The sequence below is a fragment of the Ambystoma mexicanum genome, chromosome 12 (genome assembly GCF_040938575.1).
Source record: "Ambystoma mexicanum isolate Mex_15411 chromosome 12, UKY_AmexF1_1, whole genome shotgun sequence".
NCBI classification, from domain to species: Eukaryota; Metazoa; Chordata; class Amphibia; order Caudata; family Ambystomatidae; genus Ambystoma; species Ambystoma mexicanum.
The window spans coordinates 54632406-54650255 of NC_090936.1; the positions used below are offsets into that span (position 1 = coordinate 54632406).

The window sequence follows — 17850 nt, forward strand, 5'->3', positions numbered from 1 at the left end:
CTGTGGTGCTGTCTGTGAGGACCATCACTGTCTTCCCTTGCAGGTGTGCCTGGAAAGCCTTCAGAGCTTTGAAGACCGCTAGCAGTTCCAGCAAGTTTATGTGTTTGGATGCTACACCCGGAGTCCAAACTCCATGTGCAGTCTGATGGGATAGGTGAGCCCCCCCATCCTGTGAGGGATGCGTCCGTGGTTAGAGTGGCTTCCACTGCGGGGGTGGCGAATGGTTTCCCCATTACCAGGTTTTCCTTCGACCACCACTGTAGCGAGAGAACCAAGGCCTGCGAGACCACCACTAGATCGTCCCATTGTCCGCTGGCCTTACACCACTGGCTGTTGAGCCACTCTTGCAACGGGCGCATGCGCAGGCGCACGTGGGGTACCAAATATATACATGACGCCATCATTCCTAGCAATCGCATTGCTTTGCGTACCGTCACCTCTCGACCAGCCACATATTGAGGGATCTGAAACGGCATATTTTGGACCCTCTCGTTGGAGGGGAAGACGAGGCCGTCCTTTGTTCGAATTAGAGCCCCTAGGAATTGTTTGATCTGGCTGGGGTCTAGGCTGGACTTCTTCTCGTTGATGGAGAAGCCCAGTTGGAAAAAAAGGTCTACAGTCTTTTGGGTATTTGAGAAGCAGGTCTCGTAAGAATCCCCTGTTATGAGCCAATCGTCGAGGTAAGGGTATACTGCGATGGACAACCTGCGCAGGTGGGCCGCTGCCACTGCCAGTACTTTTGTGAATACCCTCGGTGCTGACGCTATGCCGAAGGGTAGCACTTTGAACTGGTAGTGTTTGCCCTCTATCATGAACCTGAGGTATTTTCTGTGCGCTGGCAACATTAAAATATGAAAGTATGCATCTTTCATGTCCAGTGTTGTCATGTAATCTCCCTGTGAAAATAGGGGGATTACTTCCTGTAGGGTCACCTTTTGCGAAATTTTTGAGGTTTGACAAATTTGTTCGCTGGGCGCAGATCTAGTACAGGGCGCATGGTTAAGTCCTTTTTGGGTACAAGGAAGTACACTGAATAAATACCTTCCGTTACCTGTGATAGAGGCACGACCTCTATTGCTCCCTTTAGTACCAGCTGTTCCACTTCTTGAAGAAGGATGGCGAGGTGCTCCGGTGATAATCGTCGTCCCCTTGGGGGTCTGTACTTGGAGGACCGACTGAATTCTATGCAGTAACCGCGGGCTACGGTTAACGATACCCAGCGGTCTGATGTTATAAAGATATTAACCGGCCCCCGACCGGCGATGCATGGGAGGGGACCCGAACCTTCGGGTCATTTGGTGTTGGTAGCTGGGGATCCCCTGGGAGTGGGGCCCTGACCTCTACCCTTGCCACGGCGGTGTCCTCTTTGATTGTATTGGCCACTAGTTCCCAGAGTAGAGGACTAGTTGCCTGCAGTGTACTGCTGTTGTTGCTGTTGTTGACGTTGGCCTCGAAAAAAGAATTTGTTGCCGAATCCTCGCTTATTGGGAGGCCTTGAGATTTGGTCTAAAGTCTTTAGGGTGTCGAAATCCTTCTTCGCAGTCTCCAGTGCGTCATCCACTGCTTTCCCAAAGAGGTTAGAATCCTCTATTGGTTTATTAATGAGTGACGCCTGGGTTTCTGGCTTAAACCCGGAATTGCGGAGCCAGACATGACGCATCAAAAGTATTCCCTGGACTAAAGAACAGCCAGCTGTTTCTGCAGCATCAAGAGTGTTTTGATGCTCTGGTTAACCAGAGTTCCTTCTGTTACCGTGGTTAATAAGCGAGTTCTTAAGGGCTCAGGGACTTCCTCGAGGTCTTGCCGTAATTTTCCCCATTGGGCAGCAGCATAACTTGCCACTAGGGTATTATTATTGGCAATTCTGGTTGAAAAAGCTGCCGAGGCTGTAATTTTTTTACCCAGGGCGTAGAGTTTCTTTCCTTCTTTGTCTGGGGGTGCTTTGCTGGTTGATAGCAGAACCCCTGCTCTTGTGGTAGTTACCACCAAGGAGTCTGGAATTGAGTGACCCTTAATGTATAATGGGTCTGAAGGGGAGGGAGTAAACAGTTTTTCAATTCTTGGATTGACTCCTCTGACCAGCGCAGGTGTAGACAGCGATGGGGTGATTCATCTCTTAACTGAGGAGGGGAATGGTTTGACTAGTGGGAGGTTTTTCTTTAATGATTCTTTCTACAAAATCAGTATCGGGAGTAATTTCCCCAGTTTCAATCTCAAAGTGTGCTGCTGCCTTCCGTAGTAGCGCGTTGAAAGTGGGTTGGTCATCTATTGGTGATGGATTCCTGACCGGTGTGGTCTGAGGAGAGGGAAGGTTTAGGATCGCGGGGTCTGCAGGCGCTGTTGGTGACTGCCAAGGTTGTGAGCCACCTTCATCTCGGTCTTCCTCGAAGCACCCCCCATCTATGTCAAGGTTTTCCTCAAAACCTCCTTCGAGGTTCTGTTGGTCTTCACTATCTAAGAATTCCTCGTCCTCTTGCAAGTGAGTGTCTTCTTCAGTGAGGTCATAAGTATTAGATTCCTATTGAAGGGGTTTAAATAGTCTAGGATATTTAGCCCTGGGGTCCTCATGAAGTACCTCTCTTGGCCTCTTGGGTGTTTTATGTTCAGGAGTGGACATAAATCTATCCAGTTTGTCCATACAAGATTGGAATCTCTCAAAGGTCCAATGTGGTAACCCAGAACGGTCTGGAGGCGAAAAAGGAGGCTCTTCTGCCTGTAGCCGTCTTGGTCTGTCCCATAACGTCGAGCATAAAGTCCCTTTGCCTTCTGAGAAACCTTCTCGTAGGCTAGGGCTTTCTTTCGACGGTGGGAGCGGTCCCTGCCTCCCTTCCGGCATTCTCAGTGTTTCCCTGGCCTTGTGAGCGGTCTTCGGCGTATCACTCGCCATCCGTCTCTGGCCGTCAGTGGAAACTATACAAGCTCTCGACGATTAATTTCTCCGTCGAGGGTTCTTCTGGCGTCGTGCTGGGCGGTGCCAAGTCTTTTTCGGCAACGATAGCACTCTTACGAGGCGGGTCGCCGGGTGTTTTGGTGGTAGCGCCCTTGTCTGCAGGTAGCCCAGTCGATAGTCGCGTCTGTGGTGGCGGGGAGGGCTTGCGACCCTTATGGTCGGTGGAGGACGCCGGTGGATCCGGCGTCTCCGTTGGCGCTGTGGCTTTCTTCGTCTTCGACGAAGAAGTGCCGTGGGTGGTGTGCTTATGTTTATGCCTTCTGTGTTCGTCAGTGTCGCTGGGGTGTTCATGCCCATAAGTACGGCGTGAGCCGAACTTGTCGGGGCCGGGGTCAGACGCCGAGGAGCGGGTACGCTCCCTAGAGAGGTCTACAACTTCTGAAACGGAGGTCGGGTTATCACTATCCTCTTCACACTCGGCGGCGGTGGGTGAGGAATCAGCTCTAGACATAGCGTAGGCTGCCCACCTCTTGACCCTGCGGTGCTTTAAAGTTTTCGGGCGAAGCAGTTTACAGGCCGCACAGCCTTCCTCGTTGTGGTCAAGGGGTAAGCAACGGTTACACCGCTTGTTCTGGTCTTTCCATGTGAATTTGCCCTTACAGCGTGGGCAAAATCTAAACGGAGTCCTATCCATAGCTGAGGATACAGATAAGAGTGATAACGACCCCGAAGGAAAGGGGGGAGGAAAGAGAAAGGCATTCTTAGAAATAGAAGAAATGTCCCATGACCCCACTCTCCCTACTTTCTTAGGCTGGTGAGGCCAGGCCACGTGTTCGGCAGCGCCGAAGGATCTCCTCCGTCTAAATCACCGCCGTCGAAGTTCTTACTCGGCGGTTAAACAGTTTCGCAGCTACGACTTCGAAGGAGGGATCTAATGTAATGAATAATAATAAATAACGACCAAAGGGTCGAGTAAATGTTTTTGCAATTTCTCTCGAGGAGCTCCGTGTTAAGGCGACCAATATCTGGGCGGAAAAAAACAATCTGAGGGACCTCGACATGTGAGGGATTGTGGGTACAATGCACGTCACTTATGGGATAGTGTTACAGACACGCCTTGTCGACGTACCCTTTTCGACTACGAAAACAAAATGCAATACTCTGCAGTGACCACTGGATGTCGGACTATGCACATCATGTGATTCTAAGCAGATTAACAAACATCAGAAAAGTAGTTATCTGCAAAGGAATATGTCCATATATCTAAATATGAGCAAATCCAGTATAAGTTTGGTCTTCACCTTGCTTCTCAGAGCTTCCTCACAGTCAACAGCACTTCACGTGCACTTCCACAAATGCTTCCTAACATTGAATTGAATGAATTCCTAACATTTAAGTTAATGAACATCTTTTGTTTGAGCTTTAAGTCTGTTGTCTGTGTCTTACTTCATGATGCCTTCACAATCCTCATTGAGAAGTGCCTCCTGATGACTGCCCGTGGCCATGACGGTGCTACACAGTCTGCCATGTCAATACGAGATTAAGATCAAATGTGCTGACTCCCTAGCATAATGCACTAGGGTGCTGAAGACCTCTCTCAGATCACTGACCAAGAGCTTCTCAGCCATCTACAACAGCGCCGTCCAGAGGCCAAGAGAAGATTTCCAGCTTCTTCCGATCCTTGGCAGGGAGACGGGGAGGCAGTTTTATGTAAATCTGACTGTTGAAGCTTGAACCACCAAGTCCTCTAAAAAAGGGTGGGTGGAGCGAAGCCATATCAAAGGGTGCAAGGTGGTGTTTCCAGGCCAGGTCTCAGTCCACAGCCATGGCAGAGGTTAGCTTCTCCTGTGCCTGTAAAACTCTGGCTTCCACTGCCTGTTTAAAAGGGAAGCAATGTCTCTCTTTGAGGTCCTTTATCCAGAATGTCGGTCAACCCAAAATGAACTTTAGGTCTGGTGGGTGCCAACAAACACAGTGTGCCCACTAGTTGAGCCTTCCTGTTCTGGAAAGAAGCAGGAGGCCTCCCCGGAGTCAGGAGGATACCCAGCTTTGGGGAGGTGTTAAGGTGGCTGGCTTCCTATAAAAGTCGGAGGCCAGGTCCATTATATCCTTACTCTCACCGTACAATTCCCCAAAGAAATCTCTCACTTCATTGGGGCAATTTGGTTCTAGCCCAAATGAGATAGGATTACCCTCCTCATCACAGTCTTTTGTCATCTTTGACATGAATTTTCCCATAGGAAGCAGGGCATTTTCCCGAGGTGCTACAAGCTGGTGGCGGCAAGACGAGGCAGGCAGAGCAGCATGGCACTTGACTGGGACAGATCTTTGGTGTCAGAACTGATGCTGTAGGGGTGCGGCCGTGCTTTGACGAATCGCTGACAGCTCCTTCAAGCATGGCATGCTCTGCCGATGCCCTGAGGCTGGAGCCGTCAGTGCTGGGGCTTGGCAAAAATTACAATGATCTATAGCCATAAGTTTTCTCCGAATATTGTGTGGGAAATGCTGCCCTTGGGTCCGAATCCTCCTCCAGCGGAAAAAGAGGAATGGCACATCGAAGAACTGCTTAGGGCGTGCAACATCTTGCAATTGGTGCTTCTTTCGTTTCTGGGTCAGGGATCAATCTTCCTCTCGCCTCCTGTCCACGCCCTGAACCTTTGATGGAGTGATTTTGCCATCTCTGTGGCAAAAGGTAAAGACATTTGCAGAATGCTCCCTAAAGACCTCATGGTGCCTGGGTTATCACAACCTGCAGTCCTGTGGGTTGTGTTCCTCAACGAGGCATTAGAGACAGAATCTGTGGGGTTCTGAGACGGGCATCTGTCTCCTGCACAGGGTTTGATGCCTGAACACTTACCTGAACACTTACCGGTAGTTAAGCCTGATGCTGTAGAAAACCTAACATTAGAGAAGTTCCTGAAGTGCACACAGTGCGCTAAAGAAGGTACTGAGGTCATGGGGTGCGGCGGTTCCATTTATACTGGGCCTGACTACATGTCCGGCACAGGCCTGCAGGTGTCCTGTGGTGGCGAAAACGATTATGATGGCAGCTGGGGCTAGATCTACAAGGACAGCAAGAGCAGCAAGGAAAATCCTCAACAAAGTTCTAGGATGGCTCAGGAAGGGTCAGCCAGCCCCCACAAAATAGTCCCACAGCAGAGGAAATGGCAGAAGGTGATAGAACATGTCATAAGAACAGAGATGAGGTGGGGCTGGATCAAATCACTAATTCCAGTCCATGAATACTCCCCAATTTAAGGCACTTGGACCAGAGGAATTTGCCAGGGAACTAGCACTACAGAGGCCAGGAAAATATCCACTAAAGAAGAGTCAGTCCAGCCAGCTGGCAGGATGGCAGGAAGCCAATGAATAACAACAGCAATTCAACCAGCAGAGAAGTAACACAGAGTTAAGGAAAAAGGAGCCAGGGGCAACCAGTATGCCCACACAAAGGTCATCAGTGGTAGCCCATCTTCAGCAGCAGAATTCCAGGAAACCACAAACAGATCTGTGAAATACACTGGCTCTCCCTCTGATTATATGTTCACTTAGGGGCTGGCCTAAGCCAGCCCTCAAATCACATCACTGGGCAGGTTTAATAAGCCAGTCAATCAGGTTGGTTGTAAAAACCACAAACATTCTGGATGTAGACTGGAAGTCTGTGGGCTTTAAACAAGTCTATACCAATATAAATTACTGCAAAGGGTGCAGGGAAGGCTCAGGGTAAGTCTGAATCAGAACAAACAAAATTTTGCACCAGCCTCATGTGTTTACAGAGACAGGAGTAGGGCTTTAAAAAATATAGCCACCCTGGCTACTCGTGCAGGACATAAAAAGGGTCACAAACATGATGTAGCCATAACTAAGTTGTAGCTGACAGCCGCATACTCCAAAGCACACGTCAGTGTGACAAGTAACCTCGGACCAAAGTGGAGGTGCTTAAAAAGTCCCCCTGACCAATAGATATATGGGCTACTAAGAGCAGCACACCAGAAAAGGGGATTTAGTAGCAGGGGGCACTTCAGCCTAAGTCCCCCTGCTTACTAAAGAAAGTGAAAAACCAAAAAGGTTAGCAAAAAGTCCCAGAAAACCCAAAAGTGAAATTCTTCCCTAACAAAACCGCCTTTTGATATTGTTGGTATGAATGGACCAGGCATTGCTCAACATTTTAAACACCAGCGAGGAAGGCATGGTATCAAGTAGTAGACCCAAACACAATGGATACAAGTTTTGAAAACCTGTATTCAACCTTTTAGTTGGGTTGGTCAAATTCCTAACTAGCCCCAACTCTAAAATGGGAGTAGTGTCAACAATTAAATAATAACAAAACACATCCATGTCAGTCTGGTCAAAATAAAAAAGGCCTATACTAAGAAAACCTAATCTTGTCCTCCTCCTTAGAATACCAAATGTGTTAAGGGAATACAAAATGAAAATAGTGTTTCACCAGCATTGGATCTTTCATGGATTCAGATGCTGTGAATATTCCCCGTCAGGCTGGGAACCTCGGTCACTTTAAACTAGCGTTTTCCTATGGAAAACTGACACTTTAGTGTCCTATCAACGTCCTTTTTGGGTGCTTTAGTCCCCACCAATAGGACGTAGGCTATAAATAGCCCGCCCCAGGAGCTTCCCTTCAGATTTCAACCGTCTCCAAACTGTTGTGATCACCTCGTGTTCGTTGCGTTTTTGCACGTGCATGTGCTCTTTGCGTATTGAGATGGCTTCTGGGGCTCCGAAGAAGTCTCTGTTCCAGCCCTGTGCGACTTGTGGGTTGAAGAAGGTGTATGAGGGTGACGGGCATATGGATTGCCTCTACTGCCTTTACCCTCATCACTCTACTGACTCTTGCAAGATCTGTAGAGGGTTTTCGCAAAAAACTCTTAAGGACCGCAATCAGTGGTTGGTTTGTTGGCTTAATGAGGGCACCTACCCAGCCTCGGAGGTGGAGTTTGTCCGGAGCCTATCCTCAGAGTGGCCTGTGCAGTCGGCGGAGCATCGCCGTGCGGCGTCAGCCGGGCCTACGGCTAAGAAACCTTGTCCTGCTCCTGTGTCGGAGATGGGAGTCCTCTAAACACCGGAACAGCGCTGCCAGGCCGGCCGGGCCGCCTGCAAAATCTACAAAGCAGGTGGCGGTTCCGACGACGTCCTCGTCGACGGGGCGTTCCGTCGTTGACTGTTGCTCTTTCATCTACGGTTCTGTCATCAACGGTTGCGTCATCGGCTACGGCGGTGTTGGAGCAAGGCCAGATGCTTTTCTCGTCGTTGAGGATGGACACGGACGGTTTGTTGCCGACGAGTGGGGCTTGGCAGTCTTCCGCTTTTGACTCGCTTCTGCCAGACGCCATTCTACATCAGGAACCGGCAGCTTTTTCTGTGTCATCGGAGAAGGACGACGACCGGGAGCCTGTGTTGGGTCCGTCGGCCTTGGGACTGCAGAGTGTTGGACCGGCGACGTCGGTGGGTGCTGGTCCTGCTAGTTACCCACTGCTGAACCCGCAGCCTATGCTGTCGCTCCAGGTTCTGTCCACGCTGCAATCATTGCTAGGCCAGCTGGATGCAAGGTTGCCTCCGCTGAGTGGGGTCCCGGTGGGCCCTGTCATGGACCCTGCTGGTGTTCCGCCGCGTTCGTCGGCCACGGCTGGTTTGCCGGAGCTGCGACCTCTTGAGTGAAGATAGTCCACATTCGCACCCTGAGGAGACTGAACTACCGGAATCTGAGTCGGATAGTGTGCCTCGGGGCACCATGTGTACTGGTTCGTCGTCGCCAACGTGGGATAATGCGTGGAATACAGACGGGGAGGTGGAACAGCCTCACAGTCCGGCGCAGCCTTCCCCTCCCGATGATGTTGGGGCGTTCCACGCCATGATGGCGAAAGCGTGTGTGGAATTTGGGCTGACACCTGAAGAAGAACGGAAGGAGTGTTTCTGTACAAGAGACGAAAAGCTGTATTCTCTGTGCCTATTCTGGACCACGTGTGGCAGGAGGGCCTGCGCACGATGCAGCATCCCTTTTTATCGGAACAAGCTGTGAGAGGGAGGCTGGAGAAGAAGTTTAAAGCCCCAGACTCTACCGCAAAGTGCTTAGTGTCGCAGCCCACTCCTGAGTCTGTGGCGTCGTTGGCGGCCAGCCGTAAAGCTCAGTCAGCACAAGTGTGTTACTCCCCCGGACAGTGAAGCCAGGAGACAGGATACCTTCGGGAAGAAGGTTTTGACTGTTGGGGCGATGACGATGAAAGCGGCCAATTCCTTAGCGATCATGGCACGCTAAGATCATGAGGTGCGGCATCGGCTAGCACCTATTTTGGAACATCTGCCGGAGGAGCACCGCAAGACTGCCATGCTTTTGGTGCGTGAAGGGGAGGAAGCTTCCTATCACAGTATTAATATTGCCGTGGACTTAGCGGAGTCCGGCTTTAAGCAGATTAACAACAGCGTAGTGCTTCGTTGCCAAGCCTGGCTTAAGTGTACAGACTTTCGCCCGGAGGTGCATTATAAGGTTCTGGACATGCCCTGTCAGGGGGAGCAGTTGTTTGGTGAGAAAACTGATGAGGCCCTCAAAGGGCTGAAGGAAGAAACGGAGACTGCTAAGTCATTGGGGGCTTTGCAGAGTCGGCGCTCTTTTCGATCCTTTCGACCATTCCGGGTGGCTTCGAGTAATGCCAGGTTTGCTTCCACCAGAGACCGGGGTTATGGTCGGTCAAGTTATTCCTCCCAGAGGTATCGGAGATCGGTGCAGAAGAGTCGGGACTTTCAGGTCCAGCGGAAAAGTGATTCGCAGCCCTCCACCTCTGAGGGGAGGCAGACTAAACCACAGCAACGACTGCCTTCAAGACAATTTACTGGGGGGCAGGGTGGCGATGCACGTGGACAAGTGGTACAAGATTATGTTGGACCGTTGGGTGTTGGGCGCGGTGCATCTGGGCCACTCGCTGGAGTTCAAGTGTTCCCCAGTTTCCATTCCTCCAGTGTATGCGACACCTTCACATCCTGCAGCAGGAGGTTGTGCTTATGCTACTGAAAGGGACTTGTGAAGCCCTTGGGCGTGAGGATCATTAAGCTCCTGCGAAGGGCAGCAGAGTGGAAGATCGGCGCAAGGGTGTCGGTCCGGACCTACATGTCGCTGCTGGGGGCCATGGCACCCTGCATTCCACTGTTGCCAAACTGTCGTCTCTTCATGAGGCCGGTACAAGAGTTCCTTGCGGACCGGTGGGCTCAGAGTCGCGGCTCTTGGTCAGACAAGTTGGTGATCGACGGCGCTCTGGTGGAGGCTCTTCGCTGGAGGCAGTGCTCGGAGAATCTGGTTCGGGGCATGCCGTTGCTGGAACCGGAGCTCCAATTTACAATTGTGGCGGATGCCTCTCAGACAGGATGGGGGGGCGCATCTCGGCAGCTCACAGGTTCAAGGCCTGTGGTTTCGGGTGGAGTCTCGGTTCTACATCAATGTGCTCGAGTTGACAGTGGTACATTGGGCCCTAAAATCGTTTCGGCCGCGCATACGCGGTTCGGTGGCAAGGGTTTTGACAAACAGTACCACCACAATGTTTTATCTCAGGAAACAGGGGGGTACGCATTCCAGGGTGCTGTCGAAAGAAGCACAGGAACTTTGGCATTGGGCTCTGTTGCACGACATTGGCCTTGTGGTGTTTCATCTGCCGGGAGTGTTGAATGTGCATGCAGGTGCGCTCAAGCAGGGATGTAGGCCAGCTCCACGAATGGCAGCTGAAGGAGCAACAGGTGTCCATGATCTTCCAGAAATGGGGCCAGCCTCCGTTGGATCTCTTCGCAACGAGGGAGAACAAACAGTGCAGGGAGTTCGCCAGCAGGTGGGCTCATCCAGAGTATCTGGGGGATGCGTTCTCGTTCCCGTGGATGGGCCGGTTCGCATATGCCTTTCCTCCATTTCTGCTCATTTGACGGACCCTCCAGTGGATTCGGAGATACCCATGGCGTGCAATTCTAGTGGCTCCATTCTGGGCCAGGCAGCCGTGGTTCTCAGATCTTCTTCACCCGTCAGTGGCAGAGCCGATTCGGTTGGAAATGACGCCAGACCTTCTGTCTCAGGACAAGGGCGCGGTGTGGCACCACAATCCGGGATCCCTCAGCCTGATGGCTTGGCTCCTGACTACGAGTTTGGCCTGCTAAGGGTTTCCAGTGACTGTCACCGGATTTTGGAGGCGGCAAGAGCACCGTCCACGAATGTCTTCTCTGCATGTAAATGGAAAAGGTTTTGTGTGTGGTGTAAGGGCCAGCCGGGGGTGGACCCTTTGAACATTTCCCCTGAACAAGTTCTTCCCTACCTGTTGCAGTTGGTGAAAAGGGGACTGGTGATATCCATTAAGGTACACTTGGCAGCGATTTCTAGATTTACTCGGAGGCGACATGAGGCTCCTCTGTTTAGTGATCGCCTAATCAAGCATTTCTTGAAGGGTTTGTTGCATACTTTTTCCCCGGTCAAGAAGTTTGCGCCAGTGTGGAGACTTAAGTTGTGCTTTCGGGTCTGATGAGACCGCCTTTTGAGCTGCTGTCAACGGCTCCTTTGAAATTTCTGCTACGGAAGGTGGCTTTTCTGGTGCCCATTACTTCAGCCAGGAGGATATCAGAGTTGCAAACATTGGTGGTGGACCCCCCTATACATGAGGTTCGTGAAGGACAAGGTTGTGTTGGCTACCAATCCGCACTTTATCCCTAAAGTGCCAACAACATTTCACAAACCCTCTTCTATTGTTTTGCCCTCGCTTTTTGCTTCAGCGTCCACGCCTGCAGAACGGGCGCTGCATTCGCTGGACGTAAAGAGTCATTGAAGATTTCGTTCTGCTACACTAAAGCTGGGAAGCCTTTGGGAAGGGCTCCGAAGGCACACTCGACGAGGGCTATGGCTTTGTCAGCGGCATTATGGTCAGGGATTCCTCTGGTGGACAATTGCCAGGCGGCCTCCTGGGTGGTGCCGCATACCTTTACCGGCATTACTGTATGGGCCAGCAGCATGGTGTTGATGTGCAGGTGGGCTGGGCGGTCCTGCAACGCCTGTTTCAATAAGGTAAGCCCTGCAGCTTCGGGGTGTTTATTGTTTGAACTTGATCACTGTATGGGTTTATTGGTCTCATGTATGTGATTCTGTTTTCTGTATTGGTTTGCCTTTACACTCCACCATGCATGATTGGTACTGCTATGTAATCTATTTACAGCATGTGAATCCATGAAAGATCCAATGCTGGAGAAGGGAGTAGTTTCTTATCTATAACTCAATTTGTCCAGCGTTGGTATCTTTCATGGATTCACATGCGCCCTCCGGCCGCCTCTGCAGGCAAACCTGGTTTGGGATCCCTCTACTTTGGAGGTTAAAATCTGAAGGGAAGCCGTGGGGGCGGGGCTATTTATAGCCTACGTCCTATTGGTGGGGACAATGCACCCAAAAAGGACATTGATAGGACACTAAGTGTCGAAGTTTTCCATAGGAAAACGCTAGGTTAAAGTGACCGAGGTTCCCAGCCTGACGACGGGGAATATTCACAGCATGTGAATCCATGAAAGATGCCAACACTGGAGAAATGGAGTTACAGTTAAGAAACTACTCCCTTCAAAAGGAAATGTCAGAATGGTGTCAGCACCAACTCCCTTCCCCAGGTTCAACCCCACGTGGGCTAGAGAGTCACTACAAAAAAAATAAAAAAATATATGTGGATGCCACAATTCTGTCATCTTGCACACTTTCGCGTACTGGTACAATTGAACAGTTCACTCTTAGGCTTTCAACTTCTGGTAGCTCAATCCCTTATTTAGGCTTCACCCGCCTTCCCATCAATAATCAGTTCATATATTCTCGCAATTCTGCAGATACCTCCCTCTGCCGTGCTCGAGCCTGTTTTGTTTCACTTTACCACATAATTTCTCACAGTTCTGCACAGGCTTCCCTCTGCCCGGCTCGAGTGTGTCTCTTTCGATGGTGGGGGGTTCCCTTCCCCACGTTTTAATCTCATATCTTTTTCACTGTTGAAGACTTTCAAGACTGCAAGGAATTTATGTAGACCTCTGCATGACAATCCTTCAATTTGTAATCAACAACATCTTCATGACACCAATACTTCTTGGCCCTCATGATTCTCAGTCTCTTTAGTCTGCCCCCTTGGCCTTTTTTAAAGGTTCATACGTAATACCAATACTGCTTGGTATTTGTAGTCCTTAATCTCTTATAGTTTCACAGTTCATATACAACAACAATTGGTACTTGCAGTTCTTATTTTGTAGTTCTTATTCTCTTTCACTTGCCTTCTTGGTCTTTTTCCAAGGTTCTTATATTTTACCTTTTGCCCTCTTGGCTTATTGTACAGTTCATTTTACTTTTGCCCTTTTGGCATGTTTCACAGTTCACAAATATCACTTTCCTCTTATTCTATCTTCTTTCCTTATTGTGTTTTCCTTTGACCTCCACTTGCAAAACCGTTCAAATTTCCTAAACATTTCACAGAGACTTTCGAATGTGACTTTCTCTTGCAGGACCTCTCTGCAACTATGCAGCCTTGTCTTTTATCAATTATTCTCTTCATTCGCATTTTATCAGCACATGCGCAACATTCAACTTTCAATTTATAGTCACTATCCCTTTTACACAGACTTTAGTTTCCATTGAGAACTCACTGGCTATGTTAATTTGATTTATTTCATCTCTGTTCTGCAGCTCAAGGCAGTTACAAACGCCTCTTGTGCTCCTCCCCAACTCTGCTGTTCACCCGGGAGGGTGGTGGGGCGCTTTCTGCCAACTTGAAGGTTTCTTTCCTCCACTCGCTCAGCTTTGCTTTTCGAATGCTCACAGCCTCCCAAAAGCCCGGTAGTCATGCCTGGCTTTCTCTTGATCCTTTCCACTGTTTATCAGCCCATTGGCCTTCCACCTTCCACAGCCTGGTTCGCAACAGCCTCGGAAGAGCTGTTCCTTCTCATACCCAGCCTCGCTCTAAGTGTGCTTGTGTGCGCACCACCTTTTATCTTAATAGGGAGTGCTAATAAGTGGCAGGTGTACATTGTTGGAGTTACATGCCTGACCTCATTACAGGGACAGGGCCAATGCAAGTTTAACCTCATTCCTCATCTTCTTTGGTGCAGTACTTTTGCCAGGGATTACGATTATAAATTGTAGTTTCCCATAAACTTAGCAGGGATAAGAGTTAGATGGGTTGTGGAAAAGGGGTGATACCATGTCTCACCATTGGGTGCTTCTCCCCCACTCCCTGAGGACCCCCTACCCAGGTGATCCTCCCTCACCTGTCCAGTCCCAGGGTCGGGATCCAAAAATCGATGGTCTTGCCCTGGCCACCTGGGTATGAGATCCTCCGGGATTAAGTTGTGAAACACCCTCCTCTGGTTTTTCACACACCTAATACGGTTGTGGTGCAGATAAGTGAGAGGCATTTGCCTGGCATTGGACTGCTACTCTGAGCTTAACTGTACATATGGATTACACCAGCCTCTTGAGCAGGTGACAGAAGGATCGCCTACAAGGGCATGCATTTGAATTATTAGCACAGAAAAGCTAACATTCTGCCATGCTTTTCTTACACATCCCAAAGAAGGTATTTCTTTTACAACTTACATTATGGTGTGAGACATTGCTACTAACTAGACAATCACTGCAGCCCACTCTTTTTTGGGAGTGATGTGGTCCCCCAATACTTTTGTTCTTGTTGGATATCACAACCACCAATAACTGGTTTTGACAACTCTATATATTCAAAAAATTCTACTTTATTTAGCTGTGATTTTACAAATACCAAGAAAGACCACAGGGGGAGACTGTGAAAGCTTTGTTGTATGATACATTAATCAAATTGTGCCAGAGGCCCACCAAACAAATGCATGGTGGTGGGGCAGAGGGAAAAACCTATTTTGGTTTTCATATGAGGCGAACAGAGGAGGTTATTCCTTTTATTTTGGTGCAAGCAGATGAGACTAAGTATTGCTGTTGGTGTAGGTAGCACAAACAAGACTGTAGGCACCAATAAACACCAGAACAAAGAGTCAACCAAACAACAGAATAAAGCACAAAGAGTTAAGAGGATTTGTGAAGGACATATTACACAAATTAACTTGATGGCAGTAGTCATCTACAGCTTGGGGGACCTTACTCTTAGGTGGAAAATGCCCTCTGTCCTGTGTTTGGGTGCGCTTAGTTTTTTTGCTGATTTAATAGATCTTTTGACTATTTCTCCCCCGTGAGTTCCATCCAGATCTCACAGGGATGTGACTGATGGATGTGATCCTCACAGACCCCTTATGACCTTCAAAAGTGTGGCATACTGGCAAGGTGTGCCTAGTCTCGCCAGATAAGTAGCCTTGCCCATTCAGTTATGGTTGGTGGCAGGGTACTTTGATATGCATTACAAGAGTTTAAGTTATTTTTGCCTCTCAAAATGTCTTTTTTCCTACCTTGAGGCTCTCAAAATGCAGTCTCTATTGTTTGAAAATCTAGTAGCCAGGCATCTATACATTCTTACCCTTTTATGTATGGGTGGTGAATGGGAGTGACCATTTTAGCTAGTTACCAACCTCACCTTCAGCCAGGAACAGACAAAGGGGGGCTTGCATGGGTGTGATTGGGGTAGAGATGTATGAGTTGTTCTCGGAATCGACAGCCCGTTTTGTTTGCCCAGAACGATCATTTATTAAAAGATATCCATGCAAGTTTGGTGACCAACATGGACTGCTTCACCATCAAAACTGTAAATGGTGTAAGAATTGGTAACTAGAGGTTAGGGTCGGACCTTAAATTTATTTTAGGGATAAAAGCTGCCACTCCGCACAAGCACTTTGTCACATTCTGGGATTTGATATGAAGCACTAAAAAGGCTTACGTACCAGAGGAACACAACAGAGGTTCGGTCTTAGCATTCCTGTGATTCCAAGAAACAAGATGATAAACCTTGCCTCTCCCATGACCTGAAGGAACCCCATCTGGGGCTTCTCCCCATTGACCAGAGTAGAACCTGATAGGTCCATTCTTCTGAAGGAGTTTTTCTGTCCATCCGATTTCCAGTACTCTCTTCTGATGCTTGACCCCAGAATTGGAGCGTTGCATCCAATAGACAGCCCAGCATGGCTTCCAATGCTGGACCTTTTACCGGATGCCTGTTCTCGATGTTCTCCCATTGTGGAGATCTGCCCCACTTGCAACAGTGTCCGGTGACCCGAGTAAGGTCACCATTATGCAATCTCGATCCTGAAGCTGCTGCGACAGACTTTCTTCAGTCTGGTTTGTCTGTAGGGTTGCTGGTCTTTGCCTGAAGTCTTTGTTCTGCTCAATTGTCTGCAAGTCTATTCACTACTGACTTTGCCCTTTCAGGAAAGAACAGCGACCTCTCTGACTGCTCCTGCAGCTCTGTCTCTCTATCCCGCAGTCTGTTCAATGCTGAAGGAGTGCCTTGATTAAGATCTCCTCTTATACAACCCATTACTTACTTTGAACTGTCTTATGAGGGCCAGGTCTTCTTTTGCAGACCTTGCCCAATAGACGTGAAATGCAATGTCTGCAGCAGCTGACACCAGAGCATGTCTCTGAAATCTCCAGACGGGCATGCTGGCAGTACTTCACAAGGCTAGGATCTCTTCAAAGGCCCTCTTCCGGGTCTTCCTTGGGCTACTCATGTTTGTAGGTCCAGGCGCAAACCTTGCACTTTCCTCTGTTAGTTAACATTTTGGCATTGACACCATTAGGTTTTAAAATAACATTGGCGTTTTAGGGGTTGCTATATCTCTAGGGGCATTTGACGCGCACACATGTCCACTTGGACTTTGTAGACTCATTTCACTATTGCATGATTCTCTGCCGTCATATGTTCTGTTAGTTTCTATAATTCAGGAATGTTTCCTTTAACTATAATTATTTTTATTACTTTGCACAACTATTACAAATAATACATTGCTACTGACATATGGATATTCCATTATTGTGCATTATTTTACTTTTAAAGAACCTTCACGCCTGAAGAGTTGAAAGAACTGCTCAGCCACATTACCTCTCAGACAGTCAGTAAAACACAGAGGAAACACCCTGTAAGCCATGTTGGTGGATCCATCTGGATCCCAGAAGTAAGACCTTAGAAACGTCTCCCCAACACTCACACATTAGCATCTGCATTCAAAATTGTAAATCATCTCACCCCCAACTCTTTGTTTTATTACAGTGGAATCCAGATATATAAAACCTTTCAGTGCATATTGAGAATAAAAAGAGGTGAAGGATATCAAAGAGCACCCTGGAAATCTGCTAATTTTGGAAACAGAATATTTCACTTTTTAGCAACTTACCCTTTACAAGGATCTTGTGCAGATTTCGAGGTCTCTTTTGTATTAACACTTTTGGATGGCTGTATAGTTCCTTTCTCATTTTTCAATACTGGAGTAGCCTTCGGAACAAGGGTCTTTTTCAAATGCTGATTTTTCTCAGAGAGACCCTCATTTTTCACAACACTTCTTTCAGCATCACATCTCATAGTTATTTTGTCAGTTTCATCATGATTTCGACTTTGTGTACTTTTAAACTTTTCTTCTTCAACCTACAATAGGATAAAACTTTCTGGTGATGTATGCATTACACTCCTATATTGCAGAAATTCTTCAAGAAACCTTCCCTTCGCTTCAAAACGAACAAGAAATACATTTTAACAGCTTCCCCAAAACTGCATATTACGTATTCAAAATAAATAAATGTACTTGAAAATGTTATTTTCCAAACAAATGCACAAGATTAAAAAGAAAAAAAGCATTTGAAAATGCGAAAAAAGATGAAACATAAGTAAAGGATTGACAGACAAAAACATGAAAAAGTCCCTCTAGAGAAATCACTGACTAGTCTTTACACCACAAAGCAAAACTATAAGGCTGATGAAGTGATTCAACAACCAGGCAGAATTCTGCCAGGTCAGAGGACAAGACTAAAGGATCCTGCACACCTTCAAGACCAATGAATT

At 48.3% G+C, this 17850-nt stretch overlaps 1 protein-coding gene across 5 annotated transcripts in view; it reads right to left on the reverse strand.

Annotated features, from left to right (window-relative positions):
• The window catches only part of ANKRD26 (ankyrin repeat domain containing 26), a 915250-nt gene that overhangs the window by 510739 nt on the left and 386661 nt on the right, over positions 1 to 17850 (reverse strand). For all 5 annotated transcript variants that reach the window (XM_069627947.1, XM_069627948.1, XM_069627949.1 and 2 more), the window contains one exon: positions 17189 to 17436. In XM_069627947.1, the coding sequence (XP_069484048.1) occupies positions 17189 to 17436 (248 nt within the window). The remainder of the gene's footprint in view (positions 1 to 17188; positions 17437 to 17850) is intronic.